The sequence below is a fragment of the Brachyistius frenatus genome, unplaced genomic scaffold (genome assembly GCF_029030835.1).
Source record: "Brachyistius frenatus isolate BFR_SWC_R1_liver_20210118 unplaced genomic scaffold, ASM2903083v1 Contig_219, whole genome shotgun sequence".
Taxonomy (NCBI): Eukaryota; Metazoa; Chordata; class Actinopteri; family Embiotocidae; genus Brachyistius; species Brachyistius frenatus.
In genome coordinates, this window is record NW_027210818.1 from 371,905 (window position 1) to 390,503 (window position 18,599).

General features: G+C 43.2%; 1 protein-coding gene across 2 annotated transcripts in view; it reads left to right on the forward strand.

The window, feature by feature from the left end:
* ripor1 (RHO family interacting cell polarization regulator 1) overlaps nucleotides 1-18,599 on the forward strand; it is a 49,342-nt gene that overhangs the window by 20,703 nt on the left and 10,040 nt on the right. For both annotated transcript variants that reach the window (XM_069719638.1, XM_069719637.1), the window contains exons 2-17: nucleotides 3,987-4,110; nucleotides 4,912-5,064; nucleotides 5,978-6,056; nucleotides 6,232-6,255; nucleotides 6,554-6,607; nucleotides 7,609-7,758; nucleotides 7,901-7,964; nucleotides 9,441-9,484; nucleotides 10,553-10,678; nucleotides 10,841-10,989; nucleotides 11,083-11,215; nucleotides 14,351-14,461; nucleotides 14,684-14,859; nucleotides 16,224-16,932; nucleotides 17,215-17,354; nucleotides 18,293-18,413. In XM_069719638.1, the coding sequence (XP_069575739.1) occupies nucleotides 4,013-4,110; nucleotides 4,912-5,064; nucleotides 5,978-6,056; nucleotides 6,232-6,255; nucleotides 6,554-6,607; nucleotides 7,609-7,758; nucleotides 7,901-7,964; nucleotides 9,441-9,484; nucleotides 10,553-10,678; nucleotides 10,841-10,989; nucleotides 11,083-11,215; nucleotides 14,351-14,461; nucleotides 14,684-14,859; nucleotides 16,224-16,932; nucleotides 17,215-17,354; nucleotides 18,293-18,413 (2,331 nt within the window). In that variant the 5' untranslated portion in view covers nucleotides 3,987-4,012. The remainder of the gene's footprint in view (nucleotides 1-3,986; nucleotides 4,111-4,911; nucleotides 5,065-5,977; nucleotides 6,057-6,231; nucleotides 6,256-6,553; nucleotides 6,608-7,608; nucleotides 7,759-7,900; nucleotides 7,965-9,440; nucleotides 9,485-10,552; nucleotides 10,679-10,840; nucleotides 10,990-11,082; nucleotides 11,216-14,350; nucleotides 14,462-14,683; nucleotides 14,860-16,223; nucleotides 16,933-17,214; nucleotides 17,355-18,292; nucleotides 18,414-18,599) is intronic.

Consider the following 18,599-nt stretch of genomic DNA (forward strand, 5'->3'; position numbering starts at 1 on the left):
TGGGTTTTAAAATATTCCCCTGCGTCTCATTGTGCTTCATGCAGCTCTTCTTCGTCACAGGAATATTGTGATAGTTATTGTACAGTGTGTCACGTGTTGTGCTGCTGACACTGTGCATGAAGCATGTAGTCACGCTGTGAACGTGAATGTCTTGGTTTTAAAAGTGGAGTTTGACTCTGAGGACTCCTGTTTATTGGATGTTGATATCTGATGAGAAACGAATGCTGCGTGTCAACTTGCATACTTCTATTAATACTCTTTCATGTCCTCTGTTTCACGCACAAAATAAACAAACTGATGGCTTCTGGCCAACAGCAGTGTGGTTAGTAAAAAATAAACACTTTTTTTGTGGTCCGGTATTAAGGGACTTCCCCTTTGGCCTCTTTTTTCCGACCTGGAAGCTGCGTCCTCTTTTATATACAGTCTGTGATTTAGAGAACGCTTCTCTCCGGCTGATTCAATCTGGCATCAACTACCAACTTCGGTGCCAAATTGGATCACCCGGAATGAAGCACGTTCTCAAGTCTACGGTGCTTTGATCGGTTGGTTTTAAAGTGTTTGCTGTTGTGGAAAAGTTAGTCTGTTTACAGGACTTTGTGAGTTTAAGGCACTCAAGATGTTTAGATTAGTTTTCATTGCCATCCTCAGGAAGTTCTGCATGTTTGGAATAAATTACTAAGTACTTAGAAAACTGTGTACCAAGCAGAATGAGTTTTATTTGAAGACAACTGGACTTCGTTAAGTTTCTCGAAGATGTTTCACCTCTCATTCCGATTTAGAGGTGTAAAAAGTATCTTCGCCCTTCAGTGACTCCTTCATCCACTGCTACCAGGCTGCTGTGGTTGTTGTCGCTCTCCGAGCCTCCTCAGAAGGAGATCCTGATCTCCATTTCCATCCAGTGTTTGGTGCTAAAACAGCAGCATGGGGTGTGTTTATCTCTCTTGAGCAGCCTTTGTTCGACATGCTGTCTAGTTCCTATCAGCAGTGCAATCTGGCCACTGTCTCATTTTTTTTTTGAGTAAATCTTTCGGTCTCGAGTGATTTTATCTCATCTAACATGCAGCGCTGGTGTAAAATTAAAGGTTTAAAACTTTATGAATTATCTTCTGTGAACCACAGATAGTAATTATGTCAGTAGTAATGTGGATAGTGTTGATTAAATCCTAGAACAGCTCAGAACAACAAACATCATCATCTGTAGATCATCCCAATTGTTTGTGTGTTATTGTATGTGTGTTTCTGTGTGTGTCTTTGTGTGTATATCTGTGTGTGTCTGTGTTTGTGTTTGTGTCTCAGGCAGTGCTTTTCCAGAACGCTCTGGGAGAGAGAGGTCAGAGAGCATCAGACAATAGGTGTGGTACACCCCCCACCCCCATCTCCCTTCAGTGTGTGTGAGTGAGTGGCACACAGCCACAGTCCCTGTGTTTATATGAGGACATCAATAGAGATGGTGTGACTGGAATCTGCTACTGGCATTGGACTGTTTGGATCAGGTACCGTGTGACGGACAGGTTTAACTGATCGAGGTTCAGATCAGCTGGGTGACGTTCGGATCAGCTGGGTGATGTTCGGATCAGCTGGGTGATGTTCGGATCAGCTGGGGGAAGTTCGGATCAGCTGGGGAAGTTTGGATGGAGCTGATGGATCATTAAACTGATCAGCTCATGTAGATCTGATAATTAAGCTGGAGGTTACGTTGAAGGGTGTGACGAAGGGAGAAATGGGCCGACTACCACTGAGCTGTCTGAACTGGGAGTCTGACCGAGACGGGGAGCCCCATCAAGGTTGGTGTGTTACTGGGTTTAGAGGTGTCATGGTTTGGTATGTTATTTTATGTTCAGTACATTTTTTTATCCAGTGGGGGAAATAATTGGTCGTAACTCCACTAACAGGTGGTAAACAAGAAAAACAAAAATATTGTCTATATATTTATCAGTATGTCATTAATGTTCCTGTGTTATAACAAGTCCAACCTGCATATTCTCATTTCAAAAGGAGATCCATTTTTTTTTAAATATTTTCCATGAAGACTTTTTAGTATATTTGTAATCAACTTAAATCGACCATTTAATGTATGCTTGGCTAATTTGTTCAAAGAAAGTGGTGGACCCAACAGTGTGACAGGTGTACTGTTAGCCTTCTCCTGTGTGTGTGTGTGTGTGTGTGTGTGTGTGTGTGTGTGTGTGTGTGTGTGTGTGTGTGTGTGTGTGTGTGTGTGTGTGTGTGTGTGTGTGTGTGTGTGTGTGTGATCACGATGCCAAAACACTACTAAACATGCCAAAAACAAGATTAGCGAGTACATCAGCGTCACTTACCGGCTGTGGTTCGAGGAGTCACTGCTTATTTGTAGGACTTAAAAAGCTGACCGTGTCATTTTAGAGGTACCTTTAAATGCTGTTCCTCTGATAAGACTCTCAATACAAAACTCACCTAAATAACATAAGAATATTTCATGGACACGTCCGCTTCAACCAGACCCAGAGCTCTGGAGTTATTACTGCTGTGGACTTTCTCATAGAGACGATAAACTGCTGTGACAACACGATATGATGATTCATCAGGAAATCAAAGAGGGAAGCGGCTGAATGTGACGGACCCGAGGTTGAACCGGCTTTTCCATTCAAACTGACTGTGCACTCTGGACCTCTGGCTCGCTCGCCCTCTCTCTGAGATGTGTTTTCTTCCTTTATCTCTCTCTCTCTTTGCAGCTCATGTGTCTTTGTGTTTACTTAAAGTGACGACATTCAAGGCTGAATGTTGGTATTTTAATACTCAAAGTAAAAAAAATAAATCAAATGAATTGTTCCTTTTTTTTTCACTCCGAGGACAAATTCTAAATTATATTTGTTTTACATTAAAAATAACAATATGACAGTTTACTTCTGTAATAATTACCCTTAAAGTGCTCTTTCCACTCTGGGTGTTTTAGTTGGACTCCAGCAGAACCGACCTTTTCTCCTCACCAGATGGCCGCAGCCCTCAGGACTATCTCCCTTTGTTAAATTTCCTGTCAAGAGAGGCAGTTGCATCTGACTTCCTGTAGGATTGTGACATTTCCTGTGCTGTGATGGTGGTGGTGGGGGGGAAGAGGGGGGCTGTTTGGCCTTTCAGCTGTTTTAAGAACAGGATGTAGGACACTGGACAGGTCACGGTGGAAAAGCACTGTTTTAGCTGACAGACATTATTCACCACAGAAACAACACGGATCAGCCGAAGGGATGAGAAACACTAAAGGTAGAAGAGTTAAAGAGATTTAAACTGAAGCGAGATGTTGCTTTAGGTGACGAGTGAACGAGTGACACGCTGTGATTTTCAGGAAAGACATTATAATGGTTTAAATAGAATAATAGAACTCTTATGAATTATCGATTGAAATGAAATCATGCCAGTGACATTTGAACCAAAGTTTAACTAGACCAAAACATGATGTACTGAGTGACTCAGGATGAACACGTGTTCCTCGTAGTCAGCAGCTTCTTAATGTTTTCATCAATCATTGAGTGTTGATGTTGATTTTTTTTTTGCCCTGCCGAGTTTAGTTTTGCTCTCAGCAGCACTTTGGGACGTGTACGACTGCATTCGTGTATCGCAGGTTTCCATTTCAGTCACTTTATTATCTCCTCAATATTTGTATGTTTCTAAAACTATTAGATTGTTGTTCATTTCACAGGTAAATTGCCTCTGGTATGTAAATGTTAATTAATATTGTCAGTCACAGGCACAACTGCATCAGCATGGTTTTTTTTCTGATCTAGATAATACATTTAAATCCCTGCAGTCTGGTGGTCTCGTGTGCTTCACACGTCCAATCGTAACACCTCAGTTTGGGTCCTACTGGAACGCATCTCCTCCTGTATTTAAGAAACCATATTCAGGACCACGTCGAATGTTAATATGAAGCAGCTGAAGATGGACGACACCAAAACGTGGCCGTTGTGGTGTCGTCGGTGTGCTGATGTTTTTTTCTCTTTTCCTCCGTTCGACAGGGAGTCCGTCCCGAACTCTGTCCACCATGTCTCTGTCCGTTCGTCCAGTCAGACGCCTCACCTCCAGATCCATCACTAGGAGCCAGAGCTTCACTGGAGTCAACACGGCCGACCGGCCTTACAGGTACACACACACACACACACACACACACACACACACACACACACACACACACACACACACACACAACACACAACACACACACACACACACACCCGGATCCGGTGTTCGGAGTTGCATGAAGGCACATTTGAACTGGACTAGTCTCACTCTTCCAATCTTTGTGCACTAAATGCCAGCTGCACATATTATATTTAGAAATTGTAAAAAAAAATTAGACCAATGTATAAATACACACACAAGCTTCATACATAAATACACCTTTTATCTATACAGTGAAATGTTAGTATAAATATTTCTGAATAAAGAAAAACATAATTATTGTACGTAGGGGATACAAAATATATTGTTAATTGTAAATAGCTCAAGATGTATTGACTGTTCGACATGATATGGATTGCTTCATGAGTGATGTGCATAGGTGATGTATTCATATTACACAGTATAGTATTAATGTACAGAAAAAAATAAAGGATAAAATATATGAGGTATATATTTTATTAAGGTAATGTCACAATAACATGTTTTACATGAGATATGTTGGTTGTGTCATATAAACACACCAAGATAAAGTCATTTGTTGTTATAGCAAAAATAGCTGCTTACAATATTAATTTGGTTTCTAGTAATAATGAGAAAAGTATGCCATTATAATATGAGATACCTGTCATTATTTATAAAGTGAAAAAGATATTTGTTGTAACATGGAAATGACACGGTCGGGGAGCTCAGTCGTATGTGATGTCATAAAGATGGTCGGGATACGTAAAGAATGACGTCGTTCTGCTGTCTGTGATGTCGCAGGAGCCTCTCGGTGTTCAGCACTCCAGGTCTCAGCAGGAAGCCCAGCAGAGCCAGCAGGATGTTCACCATGTCCAACAAGCCCAACCCGCCACCCAAAGTTCCCCAACCAGAGCGACTGGATCGGGTCTACGAGGCTCTGAGGAAAGGCCTTCAGTGAGTGCTTTTATTTTGAAAGGGCCATGACTCCTACATCCTGACACTAATCTCTACAGTTCTGACGTCCTGTGTGATATGCAGGAGAAAGTGCTGCACAATATCAAAGACAGGAAACATTTGAAGTCATTAAAGAGCAAATAAACAGTAATAACCCAAAAGAGCACACGAGGATCAACAGGAGCACGGCATCACGCTCAGTAAAATCAACCTGTACGCTGCAATACTGGCTGGTTCAGTGAAAATAATGGAACAATGCTTCTATTATTTAACAGAAACTTTCACAAGAAACCTCAAATCTGGCAGAAAAACAAACAAACTTGGGTCTGAAGGAAATAAAAAGTGTTTCTTTGCCAAAATGAAGCTTAAAGCTTCTACGAAAGAGACAATTAAACTGAGAACAGACATAAACTTTTCAGCCTTTCTGCCAATCTTATCAGACTAAACTGTCTTTCTCGCAGCCACAGCCCACCGGTTTATACTTAAAGGAACAATTTGACATTTTGGATATACAGTCGAGTCCTACGGCCCTCTGTTGGTTAAATATGAAGCTACGACCAGCAGTCAGTTCATCTTTAAAGACTGAAAACAGTTAGCCAGGTGAACATCCAGCTCAATGTTTAACAGCAGGTGGATTTAATTAAGTTTAAAAGAAAAGGAAAGTAAAGTATTGCTTTAAGATCAATTTTAAAGGGTAGAAATACAGATAATACACTCGAGACGAGACTCCAACTCAGAAGAAATTTCTATTTTCTGGAAGAAGTGGTAAAAATATTTCTCTGAATGGTTACATACTGTAAGGGTTACTTACTGTGTGTGTGTGTGTGTGTGTGTGTGTGTGTGTGTGTGTGTGTGTGTGTGTGTGTGTGTGTGTGTGTGTGTGTGTGTGTGTGTGTGTGTGTGTTCTCCTCAGGTCGTACCTGCAGGTCTATCAGATGGACTTGGACGGCCTGAGCCGACAGATGAAGGAATCGAAGAGGAACTCCAGACTGGTACGTTGTGATGTTTTCACTGTTCGACAAGTGTAAAGTAAAAACCTTCTTTTAACACTCCCCACCACCCCCCTTCCCCCTACACACACACACACACACACACACACACACACACACACACACACGGTTAATTAAAAATGCCACAAACTGACAGCTCTGTTTTCTGCCTCTTCAGGGTTTCCTGTATGAGCTGGACAAGGTGAGCTTCTATCAGTTCTTTAATTTTTACTGCAACTTCAGAGAAAAATTAAAACACATTTATATTAGAAATATTTGTTTTTCCTGTATTTGTTCATATTTTAGAAATACATTTTCTGTTTTAAATTGTTTCAAAAAGCCCTCCGAAGGGTCCGATCCCTCCCTCTGCTGCCAGCTCTTTCATTTGAAACTTACATTTTTCCTGCTGAACCTTTAGCCGACTGGAATTGGCATATTTTGAAAGAGTTGAGTCAGTGTTGACTCGAAGCAATAAATGTAACTCTGCTTCTTTCTGACAGCAAGTGAAGGTGACTGAGAGGTACATCAGGCGACTGGAGTTTCACCTCAGCAAGGTAAGGCCGGCATGTGGCGCATTCCAGGTTGCCACGGCAACATATTGCACACACAGTGTTAAAACGACAGAAGAATCTCACAGCCGTGGACTTTACTTCAGACCAGGAGGAGCCCCAACAACCAGAACTGAAACACTGCAGCAGCTCAACCCGATAAGAAAGTGATGAGTTATCAATAACACGAATATCAATACACACACATGAAGAGATAAATGGACCACGTCATGTTTGGTCATTTTTTATAAACGAATAGAATCACTCTCAGCTGGACGAGGCTTCGTGGTTTAGGTCAAATATGTCAGACGCGTCTGGCAACCAGTTACAAAACACTTGAACAGCTTCAAATATTTTGTAAGATAAGACTTTATTAAATCCCACTGTGGGGAAATGTAGTCGTCACAGCAGCATGGAAACACAGTTGGGAAAAAAGGTGCACACAATAAGACAAAATTACAAAGTACATGAAGCATACAATTAAAGCAAGATATTTTTTATAGAAAACGTATTAAAAAAAATAAGACCAATGTATAAATACACAAACTATATACACAAAAATATATAAATACACCTTGGGGTGAAAAAAGTTTCAGGTGCTATGACATACAGTGCTACATGTGCTATTTACCACATGTGTTGAAGATCAGAATGAATTTGTTGAAGCATTGTCCAAAGAAAATTGTGGAAATCGTGTACAGCAGCAGTCCAAGGTTTGTAAAGAACTGTGTACGTTCAGGAGACTCTCTGGTGGCGCTGACACGCCCTCTGGTGGCCACTGCGTATACTGTCAGTGTGACTATCACAGGTCAGTTTGAGTGGCTAACGTGCCCACACTGAGCTGCTGTAACTGGATCAAATGTGAGACAGATGGTAGATGGCGGCACATTATAAAGCCGCACATGACGTCATCATTTAGCCTTCAGGCTCCCTTTAAACTCCATAAAATCACACTTCATTCCATATAAAAGTAGAAATGAAAACAACAGTGCTGTCTGTGATTCCAGATCGACGAGCTGTACGAAGCCTACTGCCTGCAGAGGAGACTGAGGGACGGAGCCAACAAGATGGTGAAGGCGTACACGGCCTCTCCGGGGAGTAAAGAGGCCAGAGAGAGTTTAGCAGAAGCCAACAAAGGATACAAAGAGTACACGGAGGTGAGACGGAGGGAGAATAACATCTAAATGGGAGAAATGTATCATCCTTATGGAAGAAAAGAACCGTCGCATGGGGGATCATATATTAACAGCAGATTTATAGAGATGGATGAGTGAAGGTCTCCTGTGATCTTCTCCGTAGAACATGTGTGTGCTGGAGAGCGAGCTGGAGAACCATCTGGGAGAGTTTCACATTAAGATGAAAGGTAAGAAGGAAACACTCCTTTCAGTGTTTGTTATCGATGTGTGTCGGCCATGTTCTTTGTTGTTGTTTACGCCTCCTCACCGGCGACATCTACAACAGGAGGCATCGTGTTTCTACTGTTGTCCGTCCGTCCTGTTCTCAAGAACGCTTTGAGGGAATTTCTTCAAACTCTGCAAAAATATTGACTTGGTACCGGGGATGAGCTGATGACCATTTGTTAAAGGTCAAAGGTCATTGTAACCCCCACTTCAACGCATTCGCATGAACATATTAGGCTCCTTCGAGATGAACTGCGCCTCGCCTGGAGAGCAGGCGGCAGCAGGCGGGGGCGGAGCCAAACAGCTGCAGCCTTCAGTCTGAACCGGTCTACGAACAGGAAGTCAGAGAAGCGCTCACATCCTGTTCGATCTGATCCCGATCCAATAGCATGTTCTCAGACTCGCATATCAATCTGTATGCCGTCTCTGATTGCTGTAATTATGACAGAGGAGCCTGTAAACATATTGAACTGGTGATCTCTTGTGAACTGGAAGTTGAACTAATCAACAGAGTTCTCATTTAAATCTGCATCGTATCAGTTTGCAGCTGTAAATAAAACACGTCCCCCAAAACTACACAAATAAACCGACTTAAAGTCAAAGTCAGTCAAATTAGTTAAGTAATAGTAAAAAATACAAGACCACTTTCACTGTTGATAAATCAGAAGAATGTCACGTGTGTACAGATGTTAGTTTTCAGAACTGACCACTATTTAATGTTGTTAAATACTTGAATTAATTAAATGAGTCCAATGTTAATATAGAACTGTGATTTACTGTTCAGTTTGTCGATCAATAATCTGAATGTATTGATCCTTTCTGACTGATAAACGTCAGGGAATTTCTTCAAACTTGGCAAAAATATCTACTTGACACCAAAGATGAACTGATATAATTTTAGGGGTTAAAGGTTAAAGGTCATGGTCGGGTGTCACCTCACATCTTTCCCATTCTTATGAACGCTAAATCTCAGGAACACCTCGAGGGAATTTCTTCAAATTTGGCACAAACATTCAGTCGGACTGAAAGATGAACTGATTACAGTTTTGGTGCTCAAATCACGCTTGTGGCCATAATGCATTTGTTAATTATGTCAAAATGTTTCACACATATCTAAATAGCTGTTATTATTCCTCTCTGTCATTATTCAGCACTATAATTTAGGAGCAGGAGGGTTTACTGAATTGATGACATCACCCCACAGTGTCCATCTAGAAATTGTGATGATTGTTTAGATCTTTTGGATTGAAGTTTTTTCAAAATTATAGCTTCTTTGCAGCATGAGATTGGACATGGAAACTACAACGTGTAAATCGTATCTGCAGAATTCTGCATGTAAACATTGTTAGAAGTTTCCCCCCCAAGTATATAGCTGTGAAATGTCTGTTTTTTTAATACTGTAATGTAAAGGAAGAAGTTGACTGCTGCTTGTCTTTCAGGTCTGGCTGGATTTGCTCGGTTGTGTGCTGGTGACCAGTATGAGGTTTGTCTGTCAGTTTCATGAACTCAAACTCTGAGCCTTGTTTCTGATTGGTTCTCTTGTTTGAATTTGCCCCGCCTCTCATCTTTCAATCAAATCATTGCACACTGGTTTCAGCAACCACACAGAGGTGGTTGATCATGTTGTAAGAAGAGATATTTAAAAAGAGTCGTTCAGGAACCAGAGTGAGAACCAGCCGGTTGTTCATCACTCAGCAGGGAGTCGACCTGAGTGACGACCTGGTTTCAGGTTCTGGGAAAAATGTTCCTTCACTGCAGTCAGTTATTGATCAGCTGTGATCTATTGAAGAACTTTAAATAAAAGTATTTTTTAACTGTTCAGCTTCATTGACCAGTTTAAACATTAGTTGAAAAAAGTTACACTCCTTTGATAAAGTAATTAAAATAGTTACACTACTTATTACATTTCTAACAGGGAAACATGTAATCTGTAGTTTATTACACTGATGTTTACATGTGTGGTTTGTGCCTGGGCTCCTTCATAAGGAAGTGTGTGAGCTGTAGATTTCTAATGAAAGAAAATCTTTCACACAGATACCAGAGTTAACGTTTCTGTAAACCGTTGTGATGAGTTTACTATTCTAATTATAATATTAAAATTGAATAATTTTAGGATTTGTGATCAGAATTTTGTATCCGTGTTTAAACATCTCATTGAGATCATTTTAAGCCTTGTTGATGTTTTTTGTTTAAGGTTCTTTTCCAGTAACAGGGAGGCCTGAAATGTTCTGATGACCAGTTTAAATATATTTAAAGCAAAAGTTATGCGTTGTTTCAGGCTCTGAATTGATGGGGATGTTTTCAGACGGTTTCTTGAGGTGATTGATTCAAATGTTTCCATTAAAACTGGATCATTAGTGTTTTCTTTAGCTTCTATGGTTTTTACAACATCAATTTATTTCCTGAGAATCCTTTTTTTCATTCTGAGTGTGATTATGATCCTGTGTGTGTGTGTGTGTGTGTGTGTGTGTGTGTGTGTGTGTGTGTGTGTGTGTGTGTGTGTGTGTGTGTGTGTGTGTGTGTGTGTGTGTGTGTGTGTGTGTGTGTTCAGATCTTCATGAAGTACGGCCGGCAGCGGTGGAAACTCCGCGGGAGAATCGAGATCAACGCCAAACAAGTGTGGGACAGTGAAGAGATGGTGTTTCTGCCGCTCATCAATGAGTTCCTGTCGGTGAAGGTCGGTCCCTTTAATATCTACTTTAACTTTATTTTCATGTATCTCCAGTTCTGATTTTGGTCTGTGAAATAATCCCGGAGCGCTGCTCCTGGTGAGAAACCTTCATACTTCATGTCGTCCCTGAAGGCACCACCACCAAACAGCATCTCTGTGGTTTCCTAGGTGACGGAGCTGAAGAGCTTAGCCAATCACGTGGTTGTAGGAAGTGTTTCCTGTGAGACGAAGGACCTGTTTGCGGCGCTGCCCCAGAGTGTTGCTGTGGACATCAATGACCTCGGCACCGTTAAGCTGAGCCTCGAAGTCACTTGGAAGTAAGTAGTGAAAGTGACGCCGCCGTAAAACTCACTAACGGGACATCGATGTTTTACGTGATGTTTGATTGTTTTGTCTTTTGTCTGTCTCAGTCCGTTCGATAAAGACGAGCAGGGGTCGGTCGCGAGCACCGTCAACAAAGCTCCCTCCGTCAGTAAGAGGTTCTCCACCATCTTCAACCAGAGTCCTCCCGACACGCCGTCTCTACGGGAACAAGCTTTCTACGTGAGTTTACTCTCGTCGTCTGCTCCTCAGCCTCATGCTGCAATATTTGACTTGAAGATGTCAAGCGCTGATATTCACTGCTCTTATATTTGATTATTGTCCGGTATAAAATACCTAAAGGAGTGAGCCGCAGACAGCTGAGGGATGGTTCGACCTCTTTGACATAAAATAATGTGTTGGGTTTGATTTCATGTCTCATCTGGTAGAATTATGTTCAGACTGCAGGTAAATCTGATTTTGTTTCTCAAATCAGATCTTTAGGACTCACTGTTATTTGCAAGTGAGCAGATGGGATTTGTTGCGTCCAGACGTCACCAACCTAACTGCATGGGTTGCTGTGGTAACCAGGTGACTTTCCAACACGGAAGTTGCAGCAGTTTATTTCAGCTTCTGTCCGTGGACTGTCGTTATCGATCACCTCCACAGCGTGAAAAAATCCACACTTTCTGATCGCTCTGTTGGCAGTTGCATCGATTGAGCTCAATCTGTCTCTCTGAAAATGACGTCGTCACCTTGTGACGCATGAAATCCGATCTGAGCCAGCAGGGCGTCCCGACTGATCTGTAAAAATCGGATTGGATTCACATTTCAAACCTCCTCCAGATGTGGTTTTGGATCCAGATTGCAAAAATCGCATTTCATGTGGGGTTTTTTTGCTATTCAGACTTTTTTTTTTTTTTTTTTTTTTTTAAATCAGTCTGGATACAATCTGAATACGAGAAAAATCTAATTAGGGCTGTCAGTCTGAACACAGCTTCGGTGTAAGATTAGTGTGATCGAACCTAAAACAACTGGGAGAAGCAAAACATACATATTTATATATTTGTGCTTCTCATTAAAGACTTTGTTGGTGTCAACACGTTTCTGTATTGTGCCACTGTAAACTGGCCAATCAGAGGACAGAGTTCAGTTCGCTGCTGAGAGAGCGTTTAACAAGCATCAGTCCCTTTGTCCCCCCCGCCGCTCCGACGTGCAGTCTCTGCCTCGGGGTCTGACCCGGCGGCATCACTGGCCGCTGCTCGACATCTTCCGAGGCACACTTAGCCAGAGCTGCTCCTGTAGTGACAACTCACCCACCAGCCAACCTCCCGCAGTAAGTCACCGTGAAGTAGACGGACGGAGCCCACGTAGACCACGTCGGTGTAGAAATGTAGCATCCTTCTGTGCGGAGCCATGAAGTACGTATGTGACGTTTCTGCAGCTGATTTCACTCCCAGTGAGGAAGCAGGAAGTAGAAATCTGCTGCACACATACTGAATGACTCTCCACGGGCCTGCTAGGATGGTAGAACCTCCCTGCAGACACTACGTAGTTCTGTTAGACACCAGATGTAGATTTGTGATGATAAATTAGAGAACAGTTTACCTTTTAACTCTGTATGCTTGTTCCAAGTTATGACAGTGGAATATGTGAAGAAGCATCAGTTGTGATGGAGAAAAAAGCCTCAACGGAGCCTAACGGGATCATTACAGTTTATTATAACTCATCATTTTGGCCATCAGTAAAAATGAATGTACTCATCCGTGTTGGTCGCTGACACCTGAGAAAGAATTCGAGAAGTAAAAGCAGCTAGCCAGATTGTTGATAAACCTCCCAGTGAGCCAGAAAGCAGTTTACAGAACCACTTCCTGCTCCGACCGACACCGACGGTAGAACCGTGTATCGTCCACAGATGTCCTGCTTGTGCACACCTGTGAGCTGCTCTCACTTTCAGTTGGACCTCCCAGTAAAGTTCAGCTGACCAGGACAAACTCTAGCAAGTACAGCCTCGATTAGAACTGATGCATATTATGAACTAATTATTATTTTACGACCTGAGCTGTAATGAAGAGGAATTATCCTTCAGTCAGCTCATTCTTGACTTTGGAAACAGTTTGAAGAGTCTCAATAAAAGTTTCACCTGCCAGCTCTTTAAAGAGCTCGCTATAAACCTGAAGTCACAATTGTTTTGTCAAATTATAGTTTGCTGCATAATTTTATTAAGATGAAAAAATGTCTAGAAAATATCTCTGTGGAGGCAGATATGTGTACGAGTTTCTGCCTGTTCTTGGGAGGAGAACGTGACGAAACGTCAGAGCGTCCTCCATCCGCCTCTCGTGCTGCTGCACCGCCTGCACATGAAAAGTGATGAATGTTGGTTGTATGAGGAATCGTTCAATCACTGTTTCTGCATTTAACCTCAGCGTCTTGATGCTGTCTGCTAAATATCTTGTTTCTCTAAATCTAAATTGCTTGTTCTTGTGCATCGTTCCCTGTATGTGATCACTGAAGCGGAGCAGAAAAAGAACGAAGCCACGTCGAACTCTTGATCTTTTAACTTCATGAACATAATCAAGGATCGTGTATCTCAGCTCGAAACATTCAAGAGCTGTCAGTGATCGAGTTGAACAGATTATCATAAATAATATCAGCTGAGGTCGATCGCTGCCGACCGCGGACGGGTCGCCGGTCCATCACGGGTCAAACACAGAAAGACACACAATCACTCACATTCACTCCAATTTAAAATAGTAATTAGATGGTAAACTTTTTAGTAATGGAACACAATACAGAAATAGATGTTAAACCATCTCTCTGATACAGTCGATACCAAAACTACATATTGCTACTGTTGGTGAGTATTAAACAACATTACATGGAAAGAGGTATTATCAGGCAGGCTAAATGGGAAAGATGTGTTGAGATGTGTTCCAGTCACTTCCAGACTTAATGTGTCTCATATAGTGTGTGTGATCAATGAAGTCAAATGTTTTATGGAAATATGGATCACCATAGAAATGATTAGTGCCTGAAAGGAGAAGTTCATATTTTGGGAAATAAGCTACAAAGACTCGTTGATAAGATCAAGATACAGGGTAAGATTAAAAAAAAATAAGATTAAGATCAAATACAAAAAAAAATGAGATTAAGATGAAATACAAACATATAAAATAAAATTAGGATAAAATAAAGATAACTATTCATTCTTTTTTTTCTTTTTTTTCTTGCTTTCCTGCAGAAGCAGGTTTGATGGTTTTAGTGTGTTGTTGTGCAGGAATGAGTTGTTGGTGCAGCGACTGTGTTCAGCTTCCTGGATCTCTGTCTCTATTAAACCTCCATCAGTCCATCTCTGTAAACTGTGATCTTCTCTGGTAGAACATGCTGCGCGAGAACGGGACGGCGTGGTCCAACTCCTCTGAATCCTCCGATGACTCGTCGAGCCCGCAGCTGTCTGCGCAAGGCCTCCGCAACTCCACACATCACAAGGTGACGCACATCTGGCAGGGTTTATGATCTGGAGGCTGGTGCTGCTAGGAGGAGGAGGAGGATGATGATGAAGATGATGATGTTTTCTCCCCCGCCCACCCCAGACTTTTTTTTTTTTTCCCTGTATTTGTCTGAAATGAGCCCAGAAGGTGTTTTCTGTGTCGGTCGTGTGTTGTGAGTGAACCTGGCCGTGACCCGGTGTGTCCTCGTCCTCCTCTCCAGACAGTGGTGGTGACTCCAGACATCCAGCCAGCTGGAACAGGAAGTTACGCCGCACGGCCCGACATTTCGCTTTGCCCCAAAGACTCCTCCTCCTCCTCAAGTCCAAACTCTAATCACATAGTCGGCACCGTCACTGAGGTTCCCGACGTCCCAGGCCAGCCGGCGGAGAGCCGCAGGTACCGTCTGATTCCTCCGGAGGCATCGTGTGTTTGTCCGTCTGTACGTCCGTCCGCTTCTCGTTAACGCGATAATTCAAGAAAGCTTCGAGAGAAGTTGTTCAAACTTGGCACAAACATTCACTTGATACCATGGGAGGAACTGAATATAGGGGGGAGGCTGTGGCTCAGTCGGTAGAGTGGGCTGTACACCAATCGGAAGGTTGGTGGTTCAATCCCCCGCTCCTCCTGTCCACATGCCCAAGCACCTCTGAGCAAGACACTGAACCCAAAGCTGCTCCCGATGGTGTACCATCGGTGTGCGAATGTTCTCCCGATGGTGTACCATCGGTGTGTGAATGTTCTCCTGATGGTGTACCATCGGTGTGTGAATGTTCCCCTGATGGTGAACCATCGGTGTGTGAATGTTCCCCTGATGACAGCACCCTGCATGGTGACCTGTCTCATTAGTGGGTGAATGGAAAACCATGTTAAAGCACTTTGAGACCGAAAGGTGATAAAGCACTATACAAGTACAGACCATAGACCATAAAACACTTTGGGGGGCAAAGATCAAGGTCAGTGTGACCCCAATTCCACACGTATTCCCATAAACATGATATCTTGGGAACGCCTGGTTGGAACATTTTCAAATGTGGCACAATCGTTCTCTTGGCCTCAGGGATGAACTGATTAGAGTTAAAAGGAACATTCACTTGGTGCCAACGATGACCAGATACGATTTTGGAGGTCAAAGGTTAAGGGCACCGCGACCTCATTTTCTCCCATTTAATTGAAGACGATACCTCAGGAACACCTCGAGGGACCGTCTTCAAATTTGGCAGAAACGTTCACTTGGATGCAAGGATGAGGTGTATAGATTTTGGTAGTCAAAGGTCAAGGTTCATATGTCCTCCTGTCCATTCTTGTGAACACAATATCTCAAATAAGCTTTGCAAGAACTTCTTGAATGGCACAAACATTCACTTTGACTCGAGGATGACCTGATTACATTTTGGTGGTCAAAGGTCCCTGTGAGTTTACCTCCGTTTTCCATTGTGAACACCATATCTTAGAAAGGCCTGAAATTTCTAGAAATTTGGCACAAACCTTCACTCAAGGATAAACTGATTAGGATACGGGGGTCAAAGGTCAAGGTCACTGAGTTCTGTCCATATGGATTTGGACAGATATGCATGTAAACTACAACTTGAGATGTTAGCGGAGACATACAACCGCTAGGCAGTAATTCTAGCTGAACTCTACTCTACATTGTCGTAGATGATTACTGGTGACATTTCCACATAGAAACAGATGAAATAACATGACTAGTTTATTTTGCTCTGTCAACAATTACATTAACTGATATATGAACTGATTTACAGAGATGAAGAGAAAAGGACGACCTCTGTGATTACGAGACCTGACGGTGAGGAAGAGAATGCAGGGAAACGGTCTCCCGTAGCAACGGTGGATGTGGCGACGACCAACAGCAGCACGTCCCGGCGGTACTCACGCTCTCTGAGCCACATCAGCGAGAGCAGCGCCGACGGTGTCGTGCTGGCAGACCGGTCCGCCGGTGAATCGGGGGAGGTGATGTCTCTGGCCTCCGGGATCTCCATCAATGACATCGAAATGGAGATGCCCGGCAGAACCCCCGAGTCGCCCAGCTCGGCCGCCGCCGACGGCAGCATGTCACCGAAGGAGCTATGTGTCGTAGAGGAAAACACAACAGCCGATGATGTCACCGATCCAAACTTAATCAGGGAGCAACAGGACACGTCCTGCTCTGTCCTCACATCGTCCTCCCCCAGGACTGAAGGAGTGGACACTCCATCACAGACGAACACGTACCCCCACCTGGAGTGCAGCATCCTCCCAGAGAGCGGGGACGTGATGTATGTCGCCCGGCGGGTGCCCGTGGAGGAAGACGTGTCTAGAGAGGGGGAAGGGCTGGGGGACAGCGGGCCGGTGGACAGCGGGCTGGAGGACGCTCTAGGAACAGTGGTTTCCTCTCTGGACGACTACAGAGGACAGTTCCCTGAGTTACAGCTGCTGGAACAAGAGCTGAAGCTGCTGCAGGTCACTCTGAAGGTGAGAAACAGGAGGTGGGCAGAGTCCTGAAACGGTACTCCAGGAAAAGTTCTGTTGCTTTATAGATTCGGGTCTTCAAGTCTGTTTCTTCATTTTAACAGACCCGGATCATTAGAGCGTAACACACCCCGTCTGTATTTAACAAGTGGGACACTGACATTTTTAATATTACATATAATGTTCAACTCCACTAATTGTGTGTGTGTGTGTGTGTGTGTGTGTGTGTGTGTGTGTGTGTGTGTGTGTGTGTGTGTGTGTGTGTGTGTGTGTGTGTGTGTGTAGGGAGGCAGCCACAGCCGTTCCCCCAGCGTGGTCAGCCTCACCGTGGAAACCGCTCTGGGCAGCTTCGACTTCCTCAACACATCCGACTGGGAGGAAGAGGAGGAAGACGAGAAAGGGGGGAGGAGGAGTAGAAACGCCAGGTCAGTGCTGATTTATTTATTTATGGTGGCTATGATACGCTGGAAAAGATTCGCTCTTCATCATTAGGAGTGGAAATAACAAACCTCAACTAACAAGGAGCTGCTCTGTTGAAGAATCTCGTTCGTGCTGTGGTCCGTTGCTGCCATCTAGTGGAGATGTGTAGTAAACAGCTGTGAGCTGGTTTGAACAGCCACTTTCTCTCTGAAGTTTACAAACTGTTTTCTTTGAATCTCTAATATCAGCTCATCTGAATGTTAATGACACTTGAAACGATTTAACAGTTTTTGTCACTTTGTAGATTCTTAAACTAAAAATAATAATAAATAATAAATAATAATAATAATAAAAACAACTTAAAGTGAAGTCGACAGACTGATCGTGCCGTCGTGCGCGCTGGCTTGGTCCTGACCTGATATCTCATGTTCTTCAATTTCTTCAAATGTCTCATGAATGTTCAATATGACTCAATGATGAACTGGCGAGATTTTGGTGGTCAAAGGTCAAAGGTCACCATGAGTTTATATCCGTTTCCCACTGTGAATGCGATATTTCAGGAACACCTTGAAGAAACCTACAAATGTATCACAAACATGAACTGCATGTGAACTACAACCTGAGTGGTTCATGGAGGTGTAAAACCTCCAGGGAGTAATTGAATTATTTTCACCACCTCTGTACTGGTATTTATTATTGTTTGGTTGTTGGTCATGTGTTGCCTGTTGTCTCAATCTTGAAGCCCATTTTTCCACGAAGGGACAAAAGAACAAGTTCATCTGATTTCTCTGCTGAATATCCGTCCTCGTTAACAGAATCCTCCCTGTGTGTGTGTGTGTGTGTGTGTGTGTGTGTGTGTGTGTGTGTGTGTGTGTGTGTGTGTGTGTGTGTGTGTGTGTGTGTGTGTGTGTGTGTGCGTGTGCGTGCGTGCGTGCGTGCGCAGGCCTCTGCAGGACAGAGGCTGGGACAGCCACTCCTCCCCCACCTCACCTCTCACCACAGGCTGCGCCACTCTGGACCGCTCCCTGGTGGTCCACCTGAAGAACTGCAGCGCACAGCTGCTGGTAGGAGACGCGCAGAGAGCGCCCTCTAGCTGCCACACTGCACATGCAACATTATCACCTTCAGTTGAGTCTGTCCAGTTTAGCAGAGGCGGTTGCTATGGTAGCTCTCTCTTGGACACCATAGAGATGAATCGAGGTTAAGGGAATTAGCAGCATAATATGTCTTACTGCATATCTATACAAATT